At 40.9% G+C, this 17,043-nt stretch overlaps 1 protein-coding gene and 1 pseudogene across 2 annotated transcripts in view; both read left to right on the top strand.

Annotated features, from left to right (window-relative positions):
• Uggt1 (UDP-glucose glycoprotein glucosyltransferase 1) overlaps window positions 1-17,043 on the top strand; it is a 122,702-nt gene that overhangs the window by 62,231 nt on the left and 43,428 nt on the right. The window contains exons 18-23 of one of the 2 annotated variants that reach the window (XM_040729665.1): window positions 1,985-2,149; window positions 7,136-7,256; window positions 12,738-12,836; window positions 13,610-13,633; window positions 14,145-14,239; window positions 16,384-16,590. In XM_040729665.1, coding sequence (XP_040585599.1) covers window positions 1,985-2,149; window positions 7,136-7,256; window positions 12,738-12,836; window positions 13,610-13,633; window positions 14,145-14,239; window positions 16,384-16,590 — 711 coding nt within the window. The remainder of the gene's footprint in view (window positions 1-1,984; window positions 2,150-7,135; window positions 7,257-12,737; window positions 12,837-13,609; window positions 13,634-14,144; window positions 14,240-16,383; window positions 16,591-17,043) is intronic. The other variant, XM_040729666.1, reaches the window with a different exon arrangement.
• Window positions 8,242-10,186, top strand: LOC110341874 (annotated as a pseudogene).

Genomic DNA, 17,043 nt, shown 5'->3' with positions numbered 1-17,043 from the left:
CCCTTTTGCAGCCCATCCTCGTGTGGAAAGAATCCCTCTGCCGGCCGATGGCAGTTGACTCCTTGATTCAGGCTGGAGTGGCTCCCAGCCTGGGCCGGAAGCCGTAGGCACACGGAGCCAACAAATCTGTGTCTGGCAGTTCTTGAAAGTGGTTTTGCCTCTCCAGTGAGCAGCCTGGCTAGGAGCTGGACGCTGAGCTCCTCAGGTCTCCTCCTCTGAAGAAAGCAGGAACAGCTGAGCTGGGCTCTGAAATCTCCCTTCTTTCCCTTCCTCTGTTGCTGCCTGCTGCATGGGAGTCTGCAGCCCCTGAATGTCCAAGTTTAAAGAAATGTCTGCTTGACTGAGTGTGAGCGTGCAGATAAGGTGCAAGACCAATCAGGGAGGAGGTATAAATCTGGTTGAAGAGGGGAAAGAGCCCGAGCCTGAGGAGGGAAAGTTGCTCAAAGTCAGGCCCACAAGCCCCTTGTCTCTGCAAAGGTAACGAAACTTAAGAAGCAAGTTTCTGTGTGCCCCCAGTTGCTGCAGTGACCTTTGCAGCTGCTTGCTGCTTCCCTGATGAACTCAGCCAGCCCATTCTGCTTCAGGTACCACTGTGTTGTTAACAGGTCTCTGGGCTTGAGCCTGCTGCTGGCTGTCAGTAAACCCTGAACTGGGGTAGTGCACGGTCTGCTCCCACCAGTTGCAGAAAGTTTTGTTGTACAACGATGAGCATTGTATACATGATGCAGTTTTTTGAGACAGGGTTTTTCTGTGTAACAGTCTTGGCTGTCCTGAAACTCACTGTGTAGAACAGGCTGGCTTCTAACTCACAGAGATCACCTGCCTCTGCCTCCCAAGTGCTAGGATTAAGGGTGTGTGCCTGGCACATGATGAAGCTTTAGAAGCCTGGAGGACGGTCCACACACATAGACAAGCATGTACACATTCCCTAATCTGTAAGCTTTTGTTTTCTTAAAGTTCAGTAATTTAATTTCACATTTACCAAGCAAGATATTAACTATGATACCACTTTGTTTTTTTTCTTTTTCTTTTTGGTTTTTTTGAGACAGGATTTCTCTGTGGCTTTGGAGACTGTCCTGGAAGTAGCTCTTGTAGACCAGTCTCAAGTAGGCTGGTCTCAAACTCACAGAGATCCGCCTGCCTCTGCCTCCCGAATGCTGGTATTAAAGGCACCGCCGCCGCCACCCCTCCCCTCCCAGGACAGAATACCACTTTCTTAAAAATTATAAAGTGGCTGGTTTCCATATTGCTTAGAAAAGAAAGAAATATCTGTAGTCATTTCTTTTGCTATATTCTGTTATTTTTTAAAGATTTATTTATTTGTGTGTTATATTTGTGAATATATATGCTTTATTTGTGTGGCACTCGAGACCACTGAGGCCAATAGAGGCGTCTGACTCATAAGGGCTGCAGTCAGAGGTAGTGAGCCGCCATGTGGGTGCTGGGAACAGAACCCAGGTGCTCTGCAAGAACCACAAGTGCTCTTAATGACTGAGTCACCTCTGTAGCCCTTCTTTTGTTCTTTTTTTTTTTTTAAGGTTTATTTATTATAAATATAGTGTTCTGTCTGCATGTATGTCCACAGGCCAGAAGAGGGCACCGATCTCATTACAGATAGTTGTGAGCCATCATGTGGTTGCTGGGAATTGAACTCAGGACCTCTGGAAGAGCAGTCAATGCTCTTAACCTCTGAGCCATCTCTCCAGCCCCTCTTTTGTTCTTTTTTAAAAATTATTTTTATCTGTTATTATTGTGTGCATGTGTGTGGATGTCAGACGATAACTTTGCAGAGTCTGTTAAATGGGTTCTGGAGGCCAAATCAGGTTGCCTGGCTTACACAGCAAGTGTCTTTACCCACTAAGTCATTTTGCTAGCTCTGTTAACTTTTTATTTTTTAATTTAAACAGGCATGCAAGACACTATGTTTTGTTCTATGTGTGTTGTGAGGCGAACATGTGCTTTCTTTTTGTCCTTTGTTTTCTAGGATGCGAGAGGCTACTATGAGCAGACTGGTGTTGGTCCCCTGCCTGTTGTCTTGTTCAATGGCATGCCCTTTGAGAAGGAACAGCTAGATCCTGACGAGTTGGAAACCATTACAATGCACAAGATCTTGGAGACCACTTCCTTCTTCCAAAGGGCGGTGTATTTGGTGAGTGGTATTTTCAAGCCAACTTTGAGAGCAAATGGTTTATACTTGGTAGCTTCTGTGGTGGGCAGTACAATTCTGTATTATGCTAGGCATGGTGGCACATGGCTTTAGTGTCAGTTCTCAGGAGGAGGCAAGTGGATCTGTGAGCTCCAGGCCAGCTACAGAGTGAGATTGTGTCTCAAAACACAAAATAAATAACAACAATAAAAAAAAATTGTACTATTTTCTACAGGCCATTAGTAATTGGTTTGCAGATTCTCAGGAAGTCTTATTCGAAGGAAAATACCCTTAAACACTGAAATAACAACTTTTGTTGGTTTTAGGCTTAAGTGTTTACTTTTAAAAATAATAGGAATTTCCAAGAGACATTTTGTTCTGTTTATAAGGAATTCTGACTTTGGAAAGATGCTTTACTTCTATGTAAATAATACTTAGTAGTTGTGGAGTGGTAATTCACACAGTATAAAACTCAACTCTTTATTGGCTTTCATTTCATTCATTCATTTACTTGCAGTGCTAGGAGTGGAACTCAGGGCCTCATTCATGCACACTAGCTTAGTTCACCCTAGTGCTGATTAAACACCCAAGCTCTAAACTTAACTTCTTCAATGTGTGCGTCTGTGATTGTGAGTACATACACAGCTGCACAGCAATCAGCTCCAGTTTCAGATGACATCATCAGTGCCGGAAGAGTCCCTCCCCAGTTGGAGTCACAGCTCATTTTGTCCTCCTCTTAGCCGCTGACAGCTGACTTTCTATTGGTGGCCTTGACTCTTCTGAATATCTCCGTAGATAGAATTGCCTGGGTCCTGCTGCTCCCGTGTTGCTATGATCTTCCTTCACATTCCAGTCCTCTTATTGTGTAATGGCTCTTTCTCCAAACCTGAGTTAATGTGTTAGCAAAAACTAAGGCTTACCGTGCATCACTTTATGTTTGGTGTGATCTGAGAGGCCCACTGTGAATATCAAGGTTGTTTCTGCTACTGCCTAAGAGGTTACTTCCCGGGTTCCAGGGACTGGATTGTAGTCACAACATATGCTTGAGATCCCTTTTCTTTCCTGGGGATCAGTCATTTTATATATATTCAAACAGGGCTTTTGTGTTAGCCTAGGCTGGTCTCCAGTTGCCAGTCTCCAGCCTCACTGGTCTGAGTACAACTAGACCTGTTTTTTTGTTTTGTTTTGAGACCAAGTTTCCATGTGTACACCTGACTGTCCTAGAACTGGCAGTCTCCTGCCTCTGCCATCAGAGAGAAATAGGATTATAGGTGTGTGCCACCAGCTATTTTTCTTAACTCTGATTTTTTAATCGATCCTTTTACATATTTTATATATTTTTATTGATATTATTTATTTGGTAATAATGAGTTTCATAGTCATGGTTTCTTTTAGTTCTTTGAGCATACTTAATATAGATTATTTAAATTCTTTGTGTTTTAAGTCTACTGTGGGTTTTTGCAAGAACAGTACTTACTGGCCACTTGTTTTTTTGTTGTTTTGGGTATGTGTATATTTTTTTCTTTTTGATTGTTTTAGTATTTTCTTGTTATAATTGGACATTTTAGCTGTAATAACTCCTTGAACCTGAACCAAGGAGATGCTCATTCTTGTGCTATTTGTTGTTCTTACATTTACTTGTTTTAAAGCGACTTTCTTAAATAGATTCTTTGTTGTGTGAGAACTCTGCAGTATCTGCTTACTTAACTTATTAACTGGCTAGTAAGTGAACACATTTTCTTACGTGTATTTTCCCAAGTATCTCTATGTTCACATTGGGGCTTGGCTTGAGTACTCAGCTAGGCATTGATAGCTGTCCCTAGCCCTCTTGCGTCTCTGTGTGTTTGGTGCCAGAGGTGGCCTTGTGTATGCTAAGGAAACATTCAGTTTCACCCCAGCCTTCTTAGCCTTCAGTTATTGCTTACACAGATTGTCAGAGCTGAGGGCCTTCATGAATTTTCATGGGAATGTGCAGTACTATGGGCACCATGCTTTAGATTCTGGAGAGTGCATCAGAAATTCATAGCCTCTTGGAACAAGCATCTTATTCTCCATTAGTTTATGTGTTTGATCAGCTTCATTTTAGGTCATCTGAGGTGTCAAACAGTTTCTTCTGCTTGTGTTTGCAAATATCACAGGGGAAAAGCTATTGAACTGTTACTCAGCTCAAATAGAGAACCCTGGGAACTCTGTGTTGCTTCTTTTGGTTTATTAAGGGTTTTATTAGGTAGAGAAAGGTAGACTATAATAGGGCAAGTTAAAATGTTATAAAGATCACTTTCCTACTAACATTCAGGCATTATTTTCAGTAGAATTCCCTCTGAATTTTCCAAACCTTTAGTTAATTTTCTGAGTTTTGGGAAAGTTGTGGTTGTTGATGGTGGTGTGTGTGTGTGTGTGTGTGTAATATTAAGGTATCTTTGGATAGTAGAGTTATACTTTTATTATGTCTTCTGAATGTCATCCTCAAATAGTATTTTAAATATCAAATAACATCAATGTACTTGTAACCCTAAGTTGAAATATATTGGAATTTTTTGTTATTTTAAAAGTTGATTTTTAAATATTTTTAAATTTTATTTTAAAACTTTTATTACTAAATACTTGCAAGTAAAGAACATCACACCAAAAATCAGTGAGATCCAAAGATTATACATCTCCGTGAACTTCTGTATAGTTAGAAAGCCATTCTGAAGTAATGGAGCTTCACATTGCATTTTGCACGTTCACCATTAAATAGATATATTTAAAAATTTAAATTATTTTTATTTATGTGCATTGGTGTTTTGCCTGCTTGAATGTCTGTGCAAGAGTCTCAGAAGCTCTAGAACTGGAATTACAGACAGTTGTGAGTTCTGGGACTTGAACCCTGGTCCTCTGAAAGAGCAGACAGTGCAAAACCATTGGGCAATCTTTCCAGCCCCTGACTTACAAAAGATACAAAACACGGGATCTACCAACTTTCAGTGTTTGGTGAACTGGCATTTTCAGTCACAATTTTATGCCACCCTTGCTGTTTTCCTGTAGAACTTTTCCACCCAGCTTTTAAATCATTCATCTATTACTGTCATTTCATGCATGCGGGTGCGTGCGTGTGAGACAGAGAGAATGTTTAGAGGGTTTCTATCCTTTAGCTATCTTGCAGAATCCTGCAGTGAGTCCTGCTGTGCTAGGGATCGAAGCCAGAGCTTTGTGCATGCCAGGCAAGCCCTCTACCATTGGACCTGCGCCTCAGCCCTCTACCCTCTTAATAATATCCTTTGATGCAGAGTTTCCATTCTGATGAGTTTTAGTTTAGTCTTTCCTTTTGTTTTTGTATTTTCATTGTTTTATCCAAGAAAGTACTGCTAAATCATTGCTCAGCTATTATGAAGATTTTTCTCTGGTGTTTTCTGCTAAGACCTTTATGATCCCCAATCTTTAGGGCAAATATAGACCTATTTTGAGTTAATTAAAATTTTTTTGCATGTATTATTGTTTAGGGGTTGTATATGCCATCACGTGTGGAATCAAAGGACAACTGTGTAGTCAGATCTTTCTACCTTTCCATGAGTTCTAGAGAATCAAACTCAGGCTGCCAGTTTGGCCCAGCATGACTCACTGAGCCAGCTCGCCAGCCCTGATAATTGTTTTCAAGACAAGGTCTCACTATGTAATACTGACTGCAAGATAGACCGGGCTAGCCTTGAGCTCACAGAGATCCGTCTGACCCTAAGTGTTGGAATTAATGATGTGGACCAGTATACCCAGTCTCCAAAAGACTTTTGTGTGACTACATTGACATTTAGAACAGATCTACTTATTTTAAAATTTTATTTCTGGCTGGGTAGTGGTGGCACATTCCTTTTATCCCAGCATTTGGGAAACAGAGACAGTTAGAGCTCTGCATTTGAGGCCAGCCTGGCTTATAATTCAAGTTCCAGGACAGCCAGGCCTACTCTGTTTTAAAAAGCCAAAAATAAATAAAAATTCATTTCTGGCGTTTTTAACAGCTGGTACTGGGAAAACTCTATATCAACTTAACTGCAGAACAAAATTTGGCCCTTACTTTATACCTCATATAAAGATGAATTCAAGGGCTGGCAGAATGGCTCAGTGGGTCAGGAGCTTGCTGGGCCACGCTGGTATCTGAGTTTGAGTCCCTAGAGCCCGTGGAAAGGTGGAAAGAGAAAAGTGGCTCTGCAGAGGCTGTGTGCCTCCCAGCATGGGAAAGCTGACCTAGCTTTCTTGTTTCCTAGCCTCCCGTCTTCCTGTGAATGTTACCAGCAGCACCCTGTGCGGTGATAGAGATATGTGTATACATCCACACTGTGTGAAAGAGGTAGTGTGTACATCCACACTGTGTGTGATAGAGATGTGTGTATACATCCACACTGTGTGAAAGAGGTAGTGTGTGTACATCCACACTGTGTGAAAGAGGTAGTGTGTGTACATCCACACTGTGTGTGATAGAGATAGTGTGTACATCCACACTGTGCGGTGATAGAGATATGTGTGTACATCCACACTGTGCAGTGATAGAGATAGTGTGTATACATCCACACTGTGTGTGATAGAGATATGTGTATACATCCACACTGTGTATGATTGATATAGTGTGTGTACATCCACACTGTGTGTGATAGAGATATGTGTATACATCCACACTATGTGTGATAGAGGTAGTGTGTGTACATCCACACTGTGTGTGATAGAGATAGTGTGTTTACATCCACACTGTGTGTGATAGAGATATGTGTGTACACATCCACACTGTGTGTGATATAGTGTGTATACATCCACACTGTGTGTGATAGAGATATGTGTACACATCCACACTGTGTGTGATAGAGATAGTGTGTTTACATCCACACCATGCACATTACTGGGCTCACATAGATAGCTCTTAGCATATGGCAAGCTGTTACAGAGCTACTTTTTTTTCTAGTGAACTATTATTGCTGATATTTCTTTAACACTCCTGACCCTTCTGTTTCTTTTTTCATACAGGGTGAACTGCCGCATGATCAAGACGTGGTAGAATATATCATGAATCAACCAAATGTTGTTCCGAGAATCAATTCTAGGATTTTGACAGCTAAGCGAGAGTATCTGGATCTGACAGCAAGCAGTAAGGAGCTTTTCAGTAACATTCTTATATTTATTAGCTTATAACAGTAAGACAATAACCCAAAATTATGATATATGCTTCTGAACTTACAGGATTTTCCTTATAAAAAAGATAGATAAATTCTGGGGCTGGAGAGATGGCTCAGTGATTAAAAATACTTGCTGCTTTTACAGAGGATTGGGGTGAGGGATCCATCTCCCTCTTCTAGCCTCCACAAACATACGTACCTGCAGCCAAAACACTCTTACACATAATATAAAATAAATCTTTAAAAAAGAGAGAGGGCGAGAACCAGCCATGAATGGTATAATATGACATTATACCTGCAGCAGGAAGGCTGAAATTGTGCAGGTGACTGTAGGAGCTGGGGCCTGGGTGGCACTCCCAGAACTTTACTTAAGGAGTTTAAGGTAGGGTGTGGAGCTTTGGGAGGAGCAGCGGTGTTATGGGCTGGGTGGCTGGGGCAGGACAGTGCAGCTTGAGAAGCTTAGAGGGACAGTGTCTGGGCACTGGAGACTTTAGCAGAGCCACAAGAATTTCTTTCCTTTTTGACCTTCAGTTCAGTTCCAAGGACCCCAAGAATATTTGTCTTTCCAATAATTTAGCTTGTCAGAATTCCCAAAAACCACTCCCTCAGTGAAACCCCTGTTTCTTTGTGAAATGTGGGCTAATAGCCCTGAGGGAAGCTTTGATGGAATACTCTCCAGTCCTGAAGGCACCCAGCTCAACTGCCTCACACTTACACAGAATAAATTACATGCACAGGAAGTGACTCCTCTCCAGTGCAGGAGAAAGAATGACCTAGGCATGGGAGGAATCCCATTATCAAATATAAACATTACCAAACCCTATGGACTATATGTAGGGAAAGAGTGCACATTTGGAAAGTTCCTCAAGCCATCTCAGATGAAGTGCCCCAGAGGAAAATGTCAACTCCCATGAATCCTGCAAATACAGTTCAAAAGACACATACTTGGTGGCAGCCATGTTTCTCAGTGCCATACAGGGACAGGGTCATTCACTTATCGGAGCCAAAGGCTTACAAGAAAAGCTGCTTGCTCAACTGCAGAAAGATGGTGTCTGCCAAAAAGACAACTCCTTGGGACCCATACTGCAACAAGTGGCTACTCTGCATACTAAGGACCTCCCTATACCTTTTTTTCTTTTTTCTTTTTTTGGTTTTACGAGACAGGGTTTCTCTCTATTGTTTTGGAGGCTGTCGGTCCAGCCCGGCCTCGAACTCACAGAGATCCGCCTGCCTCTGCCTCCCGAGTGCTGGGATTAAAGGCATGCGCCACCACCGCCCGGCCTGACCTCCCTATACCTTAAAGGATTACATGTTTAAGGAGCTGCACCCTGACTGGCCAGGGTACAGTTAGACAGCAGATGGTCATTGGAGTTAATGCTCTAGCTGTTTAGAATGTTCTATGTGTTTCAGCAGAGATGCTGCATATTCTCCCCAGAAACAGTCTTTGGATTGAGAGTTAGTTGATCATTTAATGAACAAAAAGCTTGAATGTCTCACCTGACAAGCAAGAGCCCTACCGACCTTAAGTGGCTGTTTGAGTTCCATCAGTGTGAACTCTGTTCAGGCCTTCTACTGCCCCTTACAGCTGCTGCCATTCCCATGCACCTAACCTACCTGCTTGTCTCAAATCCTCCTCAGACTATAAATTCCAGCTCCTATTCCCCAAGCACTCCAGAAGGTCAGTGGACTCAAGACCTTCTAGGTAACAGCTTAGTCACAATGGTGACATTTTCAAGGACCAGCAAGACAAGAAATCTTTAGGGTTTGTCTGGAAACTCTTCCAGATCTGCTAAAGTATCTAAAGCCTGTGGAAGAAAACAATCTAGTGTCTCACAAAAGGACTAAAATGAAGTCTAAAACCCATAATGAAAAGGACCAAATAAAAAGCATGAGATCAAAGGAAGGCTGTCAAAGAGAAGAAACTGCCAAGCTGAGTAACTCCACTCCTAAACCCAGTGAAGGAGTTGAAGAAGGTTGCACTGCTTCCATGCAGCCTCTTCAACAATTTAGTTCATAGATTATTCAGTAAACACATTACTACTGCTAGTGTATCCTGTGAGCAACACTGAATTACAAGGATGACTTCACTGTTGACTGTGGTGAGTACGGGGCTTTGTTGGTCACGATGGAAACTGGAGCTAGGAGATTTGTCAAATTGAATACACAATGACAATGCCTTTCTCTGAGCTCAAAAGCATACCAGAATGTTCCTGAAAAGGTCTCACAAGAGTTTAGGAAGATCAAGCAGTCCCAGCTATCATGAAGAATTATACACGTTGGAGTATCTTCAGAACATGCTGGCTCACATCAAAAGATACCATGGGAGTTTAGCTAACAACAAGCACATTCCTGGTACTAGAAACTACTTGGACCAGAATATGAGAAGTAGCTTAAGTTTATTTAGTTAAGATTCCAAAAGATTAAATTTAGCTTGTTGGTAGTTTCAGTACTAGTGATCTTGAGTTATGTTTTCCCCTCCATTTTATTTTCCTTTCATGCATTTTGAAGCTGATTTTTCCCCCCACTCCCAAGACTTGTTTGTTAATAGAAGCAGTTGTATTTTTGTTTGTTTGTTTGTTTGTTTGTTTAAGATTGGGAAGTCTAGTGTCTACTCAAAATTAACTTTTAGTTGAAAATCTTATTTGTCATTAGAGATGAGTTTTTAGATATCAGGTATGCAGTGTCCACATTTAAAGAGTTGTGTGTGTTTGCAACAAAACAGTAATATCCAAAGTAAAATGCTGACCTTTGTTAACGCAAGTTCTTTGCCCTAAGTTATAAAACATTTAGACGTTTCCACAAAATACAAAAAAATCAAAACCTTGTTGTGGAGGGTTGAAAAATAGAAGTGTGTGCATGGTGGCTTTTCTTCTCTCCCTTCCTTCCTTCCTTCCTTCCTTCCTTCCTTCCTTCCTTCCTTCCTTCCTTCCTTTCTTCCTTCCTTCCTTCCTCTTAAGATGTATGGTATGTATGTGTGTGTATGTATGTATGTATGTGTGTGTGTGTATGCATGCATGTATGTATGTATGTATGTATGTATGTATGTATGTATGTATGTATGTATTGTGTGTATGGTGTTCTGCCTGCATGCCAGAAAAGGGCACCAGTTTGTGGTTGCTGGGAATTGAACTCAGGACCTCTGGAAGAGCAGCCAGTGCTCTTAACCTCTGAGCCGTCTCTCCAGCTTCATTCTAGAGTCTTATACATGCTAGAAAGTATAGTACTTTACCACTTTGCTACAACCTCAGCCTCAATTTTATGTGTCTGGGTGTTTGCCCTCATGTATGTGTGTGTACCATATGCATGCTGGTGCCTGCAGAGGCCAGAAGATCTCTGGGACTGGAGCTGCAGATGATTGTGAGCCACCATGTGAGTGCTGGGAATCAAACCCAGATCCTTTGGAAGAGCAGCCAGTGTTCTTAACCAACAGTATCTCTCCAGACATATCAAACTCAACTTGTTACAATACATGATTTGATGCTTTTTAGCTTATTCTCAAAAGTTTTGCTATTGTCACCATTGTCTAATACTAAGACATATCATCACTCCCATATCAACCTGTTTCCCCTGTGTCATTGCTCCATTTCCTTCCTTCCCTATTCCTTTCTGTCTGCTTAGCTGCATTCTGGTTCTATGGGTTTCACTAGTCAGGACATGCCATAGAACTGGGAAGCTCTGCATGGCTTCTCATTTATGTTTTAGTCTCTTCCTACAGTTTATCCAGTATCAGTATTTCTTTTCTTTTAGTTACTTAAATATTCTGTTCCTTACTGTCAGCTGATGGACATTTGGATGTTCTCCACAACTCTAGCTTTTAAGAGTTATGGTGAACCCGTGAGCAGTCTGTTCCAGACTTTCAATGGCATTTCACCAAACACTTGGAAATAAGGTGAATGTCTCATCTCTTACCCATTATGATCCTTCTGTAAGGAAGGAAAGACATACGAAGTCTCTCATGTTATAGATCAGTATAATGAAAATATACAAGCTTGTAATCATAGCTACTTGGGAGCCTGAGGCAGAAAGATTACAAGTTCGAAACCTGCTTGAGCTCCATAATGAGTTCAAGGCTAGCCTAGACAATTTAGTGAGTCTCTATTTTAGAAATAAAAATTTAAAAAAATCGTGGATTAGTTAGGTGTTAGTTGCTTATCTTACATATGCAAGGCCTGGAGTTTAATTCCTAGTACTGGGAGGAAAAGCAGGTAAACAAAAGTAAAATGTAGGCTATGCAGTGGTGGCTCACGCCTTTAATCCCAGCACTCGGGAGGCAGAGGCAGGTGGATCTCTGTGAGTTCCAGGCCAGCCTGGTCTACAAGAGCTAGTTCCAGGACAGCCTCCAAAGCAATACAGAGAAACCCTGTCTCAAAAGAAAAAAAAAAAAAAAGAAAGGTAAAATGTAGATCTAGAGGGTTCAGATATGGTTCAGTTGATAAGAGTGCTAGTTTAGTGCACACAAAGCATTACATTCAGTTTCCTAGCACAGCGTGAATTTGGGTGTGAAGAACCTGCTCAGAAAGTGGACTGAGTAGTTTTCCATAGGCCAGGGTTACCTTCAGAAGTTAGTCTAGAGTGAGACAAGTAGTTCTCTGTCTCTGTCTCTGTCTCTCTCTGTCTCTGTGTGTGTGTGTGTGTGTGTGTAAGACAGGGTCACACTATATAGCCCTAGTTGGCCTGGAACTCACCACCTATAGATCGAGTTGGCTTTGAACTCACAGAGTTGTGCCTGCCTCTGCCTCCCAAGTGCTAATATTAAAGGCGTGCGCCACCACACAATACTTCATTATTTTTAATTAAGCTGTAATGGTAGGCTGGATGGGTATAGTGGTCATACTGTAATTCCTGCACTTAGGTAACAGAAGATAAGAGAACTGAGAGTTTTGGAAAGGAAAAGAAAATCCAAACAAATAAATTTAAAATGTGAAGGTTGTCTTTGGGGTTAACAGTGCTTAAGGAGCGTGGCAGCAGTGCCATGTGTTAGATTGTATTTCTGTGCTACAATGGCAGGTCTCCTTTCTGTCACTCAGCCCATGGTAGGGTCAGTGATGAGGCACTGTCATCCTAACTATCCTCTGGCCTTTGCTGTCCTGGGACCTTTTTAAGAAACCATTGTTAGATCTATATTGCTGTGACAAATTACTTGAGAAGAACTTTAAAGGAAGAATGGCTTTGGGATTCAGAGATTTGGTTCCAAGACCAGTTGGCTGTGTTGTTTGAGAGCCAGGCACATGCAGTGGGACAGCTCTGTTTACCTATGGTGGCTGGGAAGCAAAAAGACAGGTACCAATATGCCTTCCAAGAGCAACCCTCTTCCTCCTAGTAAGCAGCAATTAATATACATCTTATGCATCTTCTATTATGCTTAAAGCCAATTATCAGTTGAATATTAATGGTAAATTGCATTGAGGTTTATTAATTACACATTTGTTTAAATATTTTTCTTTTTTCCCCAGATAACTTTTTTGTGGATGATTTTGCCAGATTTTCTACTTTGGACTCTAAGGGCAAGACCGCTGCTATAGCCAACAGTATGAACTATCTTACTAAAAAAGGTAACCCATCTGGGCTTGGCTTGGATCTAATGTATTTTATAGTCTTAGTATTTGAAAATGAAACTCTGTCTTACTGTCTTGGGAAAAGAAATTCCATAACTCCTTTTATTAATTTTCTCTTAAAATACAAGTATAGAAAATGCATATTTAAAATATAATTCTGTATTTGTGTTTAAAAATTCAAATATTTTCTTTATAAATTTTGTTTATCATTAAAATTGATAGGAAAAGCCCTTCATGGTTCAAAATGGAAAACATTATATGAAAATGATTTTGCCTGATTCTTTGATAACATCATAGAGCTGATTTTATTGTAGCACTTATAGGGTAAACTAGATTCCAGAAAGCCTTGTGAATTCTTTAAAATAATTTTATGCAGTTGCTTAAGCTGCACTTGTCTAAAGAAACTGTTTTCAGTGGCAGGCAGGTCCTTTCCCTCTGGTGGTGTTGACATGATTATCCTTCCAGAGTAGTTCTAGTAGTAATTGCTACTCTGGAAAGCAGCAGTTGTCATTAGGACAGTTCCGTTTACCCTGCTGCGATCTTCCCGTTGGATTCCCATTTCTGTATACGTTCACACAATTAGTCCACTGGATTTCTCAAAGATTTTATCTCTGACGGGTCCTAGAACAGGGCTTGGACATGGTGGGAGCTAGAGCAGAAAGCAGCCCAGCCTTGTTAGCCATGTGTGATTGCTGACTTTCTGATGGGCATTTGATTATACAATGACATTCTCTTTTCTTTTACTCTTTTTTCTTTGCCTCTTTGTCCAGGAATGTCCTCCAAGGAAATCTATGGTAACTCGAAACTCCAGAATGTTCCCTTCATTTTTATAATTAACTTACATGGTTTCAGGACCATATTCAGAATTTATTGACATTTCATTGTGATGTTTCTGAAACCCGTGGGTAACATAGATTGTAGATAAACTATATAATGTTTATACAAAACATCTATACATATGTATAAATGTTTGGAGACCTTTTAGAAAGTTGTAAATTAACATGATTAAATACTACATTGCGTTGCCCACATGTTTCATTGTATATGCTAAGAGATCCCCCAGACCACAGGTCAGTTAATCAATGCATGTTCCTAGTTTTCATTTGAGTTGCTTGGAAGATTGCTCTGCTTCATGTTAGTAGAGAAGTTCCATCCACTACCTGCTTGCTTTGTACCTATGACAGCAGTCATTTTCTTATTTTTTGTTTTGCATGTTTTTCAGAAATTATTTGGCCTATTTAATGTTGGAACATCGATTATCTTTTTTCTTCTTCTAGTCAGTTTGTTGTGTTTATTTTTCTGCAGATGATTCCTTTATTAGGCCAGTGACTTTTTGGATTGTTGGGGATTTTGATAGCCCATCTGGACGGCAGTTATTATATGATGCCATTAAACATCAGGCAAGTTTCTCAGATTTCATTCTGGGAGGGGGGTTATGGAGTATTTTGTTTTGTGTTTGTTTGTTTCTGAGGCTCCAATTGGCTCTGTGCTAGTGTGATTATTCTAGTGTTTCTAATGTTTCTTAGTGTGCTGAGGGAGTTGAGCATAGTGTCTTCAAAGGCTGTCAGCTCCTAATACAAAAGGTCAAAGACTGCAGGGCCTCACTTCACTTGAGGGAGGGGATGGAGTCTCTAAGAGAAAACACAATGGGATTCTCAGTGTAGGATTTCCTTGCGCGAGTGCATGTGCTTGCTGCAGTGATCTTGCCATGTAGTGCAGCATCAGGAGAGGCCCACACATTCCCAAGCCAGCAGGCTGGTGTGTGTTCCACATAAGTAGACGCAGGCTCCCAGCCAGGTGTTCACAGAGCCGCTCTAAGTCAACTTGTATGTTTTAGTAGGAGTTGACATTGCAGTGCTGAGTGGTTGAGAAGAAATGGGTTCTTTTGGACAGTATCATTGTCAGGATCAGACGTCAAGATCCTTCTTCCTGGGTCTTTGCAGCTTCATTTAGAAGTCACATTTCTCTTTGTGTCTCTGTCTAACCCGAGCCCCAGGGAGACTGCCTGAAATAAGAAGATATCCAGGGATTTTCATTTCACTGCGGTGCCAAGGGCCTTCACTGTTTAAAACACTGGATGGGATACTGTGGTCAGTTGAAGGTTGAGTCAGGACAGTTCATAATGATGGGTGACAGATGTATACACAGGGTTTTCTAATGTGAAAGGAGAAACTCTTCACATTAGGAGAGTTCTAGCTCTTAAATATGTATTTGCATTGAGGTGAAGCTTGCGTTCATATACTTAGTGTTACAAGCAAGTATGCCCCTGTGTCCACCACCCAGATCAAGAAATAGTAATGTCACTGAAGGCCCCCTAGCCACTGCTCTCCTCCCTCTTCTTGCATCATAAAATTTTATAATGTATACTTATATTTGGTTCCTTTACATTTTGTGAGCTGACTTTTATATGTTTGAATGTGCACATAAATATACACAGGCACACCTCACATGCATGCCTGATGCCCAAGAAGACCAAAGAGGGTATCAGAGCTCCTGGAACTGGAGTTATGTATAGCTGTGAGCTGTCACATGGGTACTGTGAACCAAATGAAGGTTCTCTAAAAGAACAATAAGTGCTCTTGACAGCTGAGCCATCTCTCCAGCTCCTGATACCTTTTGTTTGTCTGTTTGGTTTTCCGCTCCATTTTAATTTATTTATTTATTTATGGGAAGAGACACACACATAGCATGGTGCTTATGTGGAGGTCATAAGGCAACTTATGGAAAATTATTTTCCTTCCACACTAGGAGCCATAGGGATTGAACGGGGGTCTTTCTTGGTGGCAAGTACCTTTACCAGCTAAGCCGTCTCACTGCTCACTGGCCAGCTTACTTTTTTTTTTTTTTTTTTTTTTTTTGGTTTTTCAAGACAGGGTTTCTGCCTCCAGAGTGCTGGGATTAAAGGCGTGTGCTACCTCCTCCTGGCCCCAGTTTACATTCTTGACATAAGCCCTGTTTGGTTCTATGGTCCTCCATTTCTTCCATGCGTATTCATGCTTTTGTTTTGTTGAATAGTTTGTCTTTTACCCATGGGGAGTTCCATTGTTCCTGGCCTCTGAAAAGGCCAGGTGAATGAAGATGAGTGAGCAGGAACATGGAAAAGGATTTGAATTTAGAAAGATGGAATGCAGTTAGAGTATAAAATGTGTGAGGATACACAGCATTCTTGATGTCTGCTGTGTTTATAGAAATGAAATTGGAAAGGAAGCCTGGGGCTAGTTCCTTACAGGATTTGGCAGACTTGATTGTACACATCATCTGAATTTTATTTTGACTACAAACAACTACTGAAGATGTTTAGAAGAGATATTGCTATTATGGAGCATGACTGATGTTAGTACTGTCTGCCCTGCACTCCTTCCCCCTTGGAGGCATGTGACTCTGGTCTGGCTATGTAGCCCAGGCTGGCCTTCAGACATCTGCCTGTCTCTGCCTTTTGAGTGCTAAGATTAAAGACATGTATGCACCACCATGCCTGGTCAGTGTTGCCTTTTAAAGTTCTTAACATGTACGGTATAATTCTTATCTCCCTTTTTGTAAACAGAAAACCAGTAACAATGTTAGGATAAGTATGATCAATAATCCCAGCCAAGAGATAAGTTACTCAAACACTCCAATCTTCAGAGCCATCTGGGCAGCTCTCCAAACACAGACCTCCAACTCAGCTAAGAACTTCATCACCAAAATGACCAAAGAGGAGACAGCAGAGGCCCTGGCTGCAGGAGTGGACATCGGGGAATTCTCTGTTGGGGTAAGGCTCAAGGTTCTGAGGCTAGCCTGGTCATTCATGTTTTTCTCCTGGACTGATATATACTATTCATAATAGGGTTTGTGATTGCTTCTGAGTCTCAGGATATTTTTTGTTGTTGTTGAGTTAGAATCTTAACAAGAAATAATTGTATCGTGTTACATTTTACTTTCAAACTTGTTTAGTTTGAAGATGTGCAGGATACAAGTATGTGCCATTCTTTATGATCTTTAAAAGATATTATTTGATTTACTTATAAAGTAGAAAAACAGATTATAGTTTTAAAATTTCTTATAAAGTTATGAGTATATTGATTTTTAGTTAGAGGAAATGACTGTTACCAGAAGTACCAAGATTTAAAATTGCAAAATAAAGTTATTGAGAATAGACTGCCAGTAGAAAATAGGAAAATGGAATGCGCAGTTTATGAGGAGGGCAGAAAGAGGAGAAAATGGA

The sequence above is a fragment of the Mesocricetus auratus genome, unplaced genomic scaffold, assembly GCF_017639785.1.
Source record: "Mesocricetus auratus isolate SY011 unplaced genomic scaffold, BCM_Maur_2.0 Super-Scaffold_100021, whole genome shotgun sequence".
Taxonomy (NCBI): Eukaryota; Metazoa; Chordata; class Mammalia; order Rodentia; family Cricetidae; genus Mesocricetus; species Mesocricetus auratus.
Note: the sequence above shows the minus strand (reverse complement) of the source record. Positions and strands in the feature narration are given on the sequence as shown.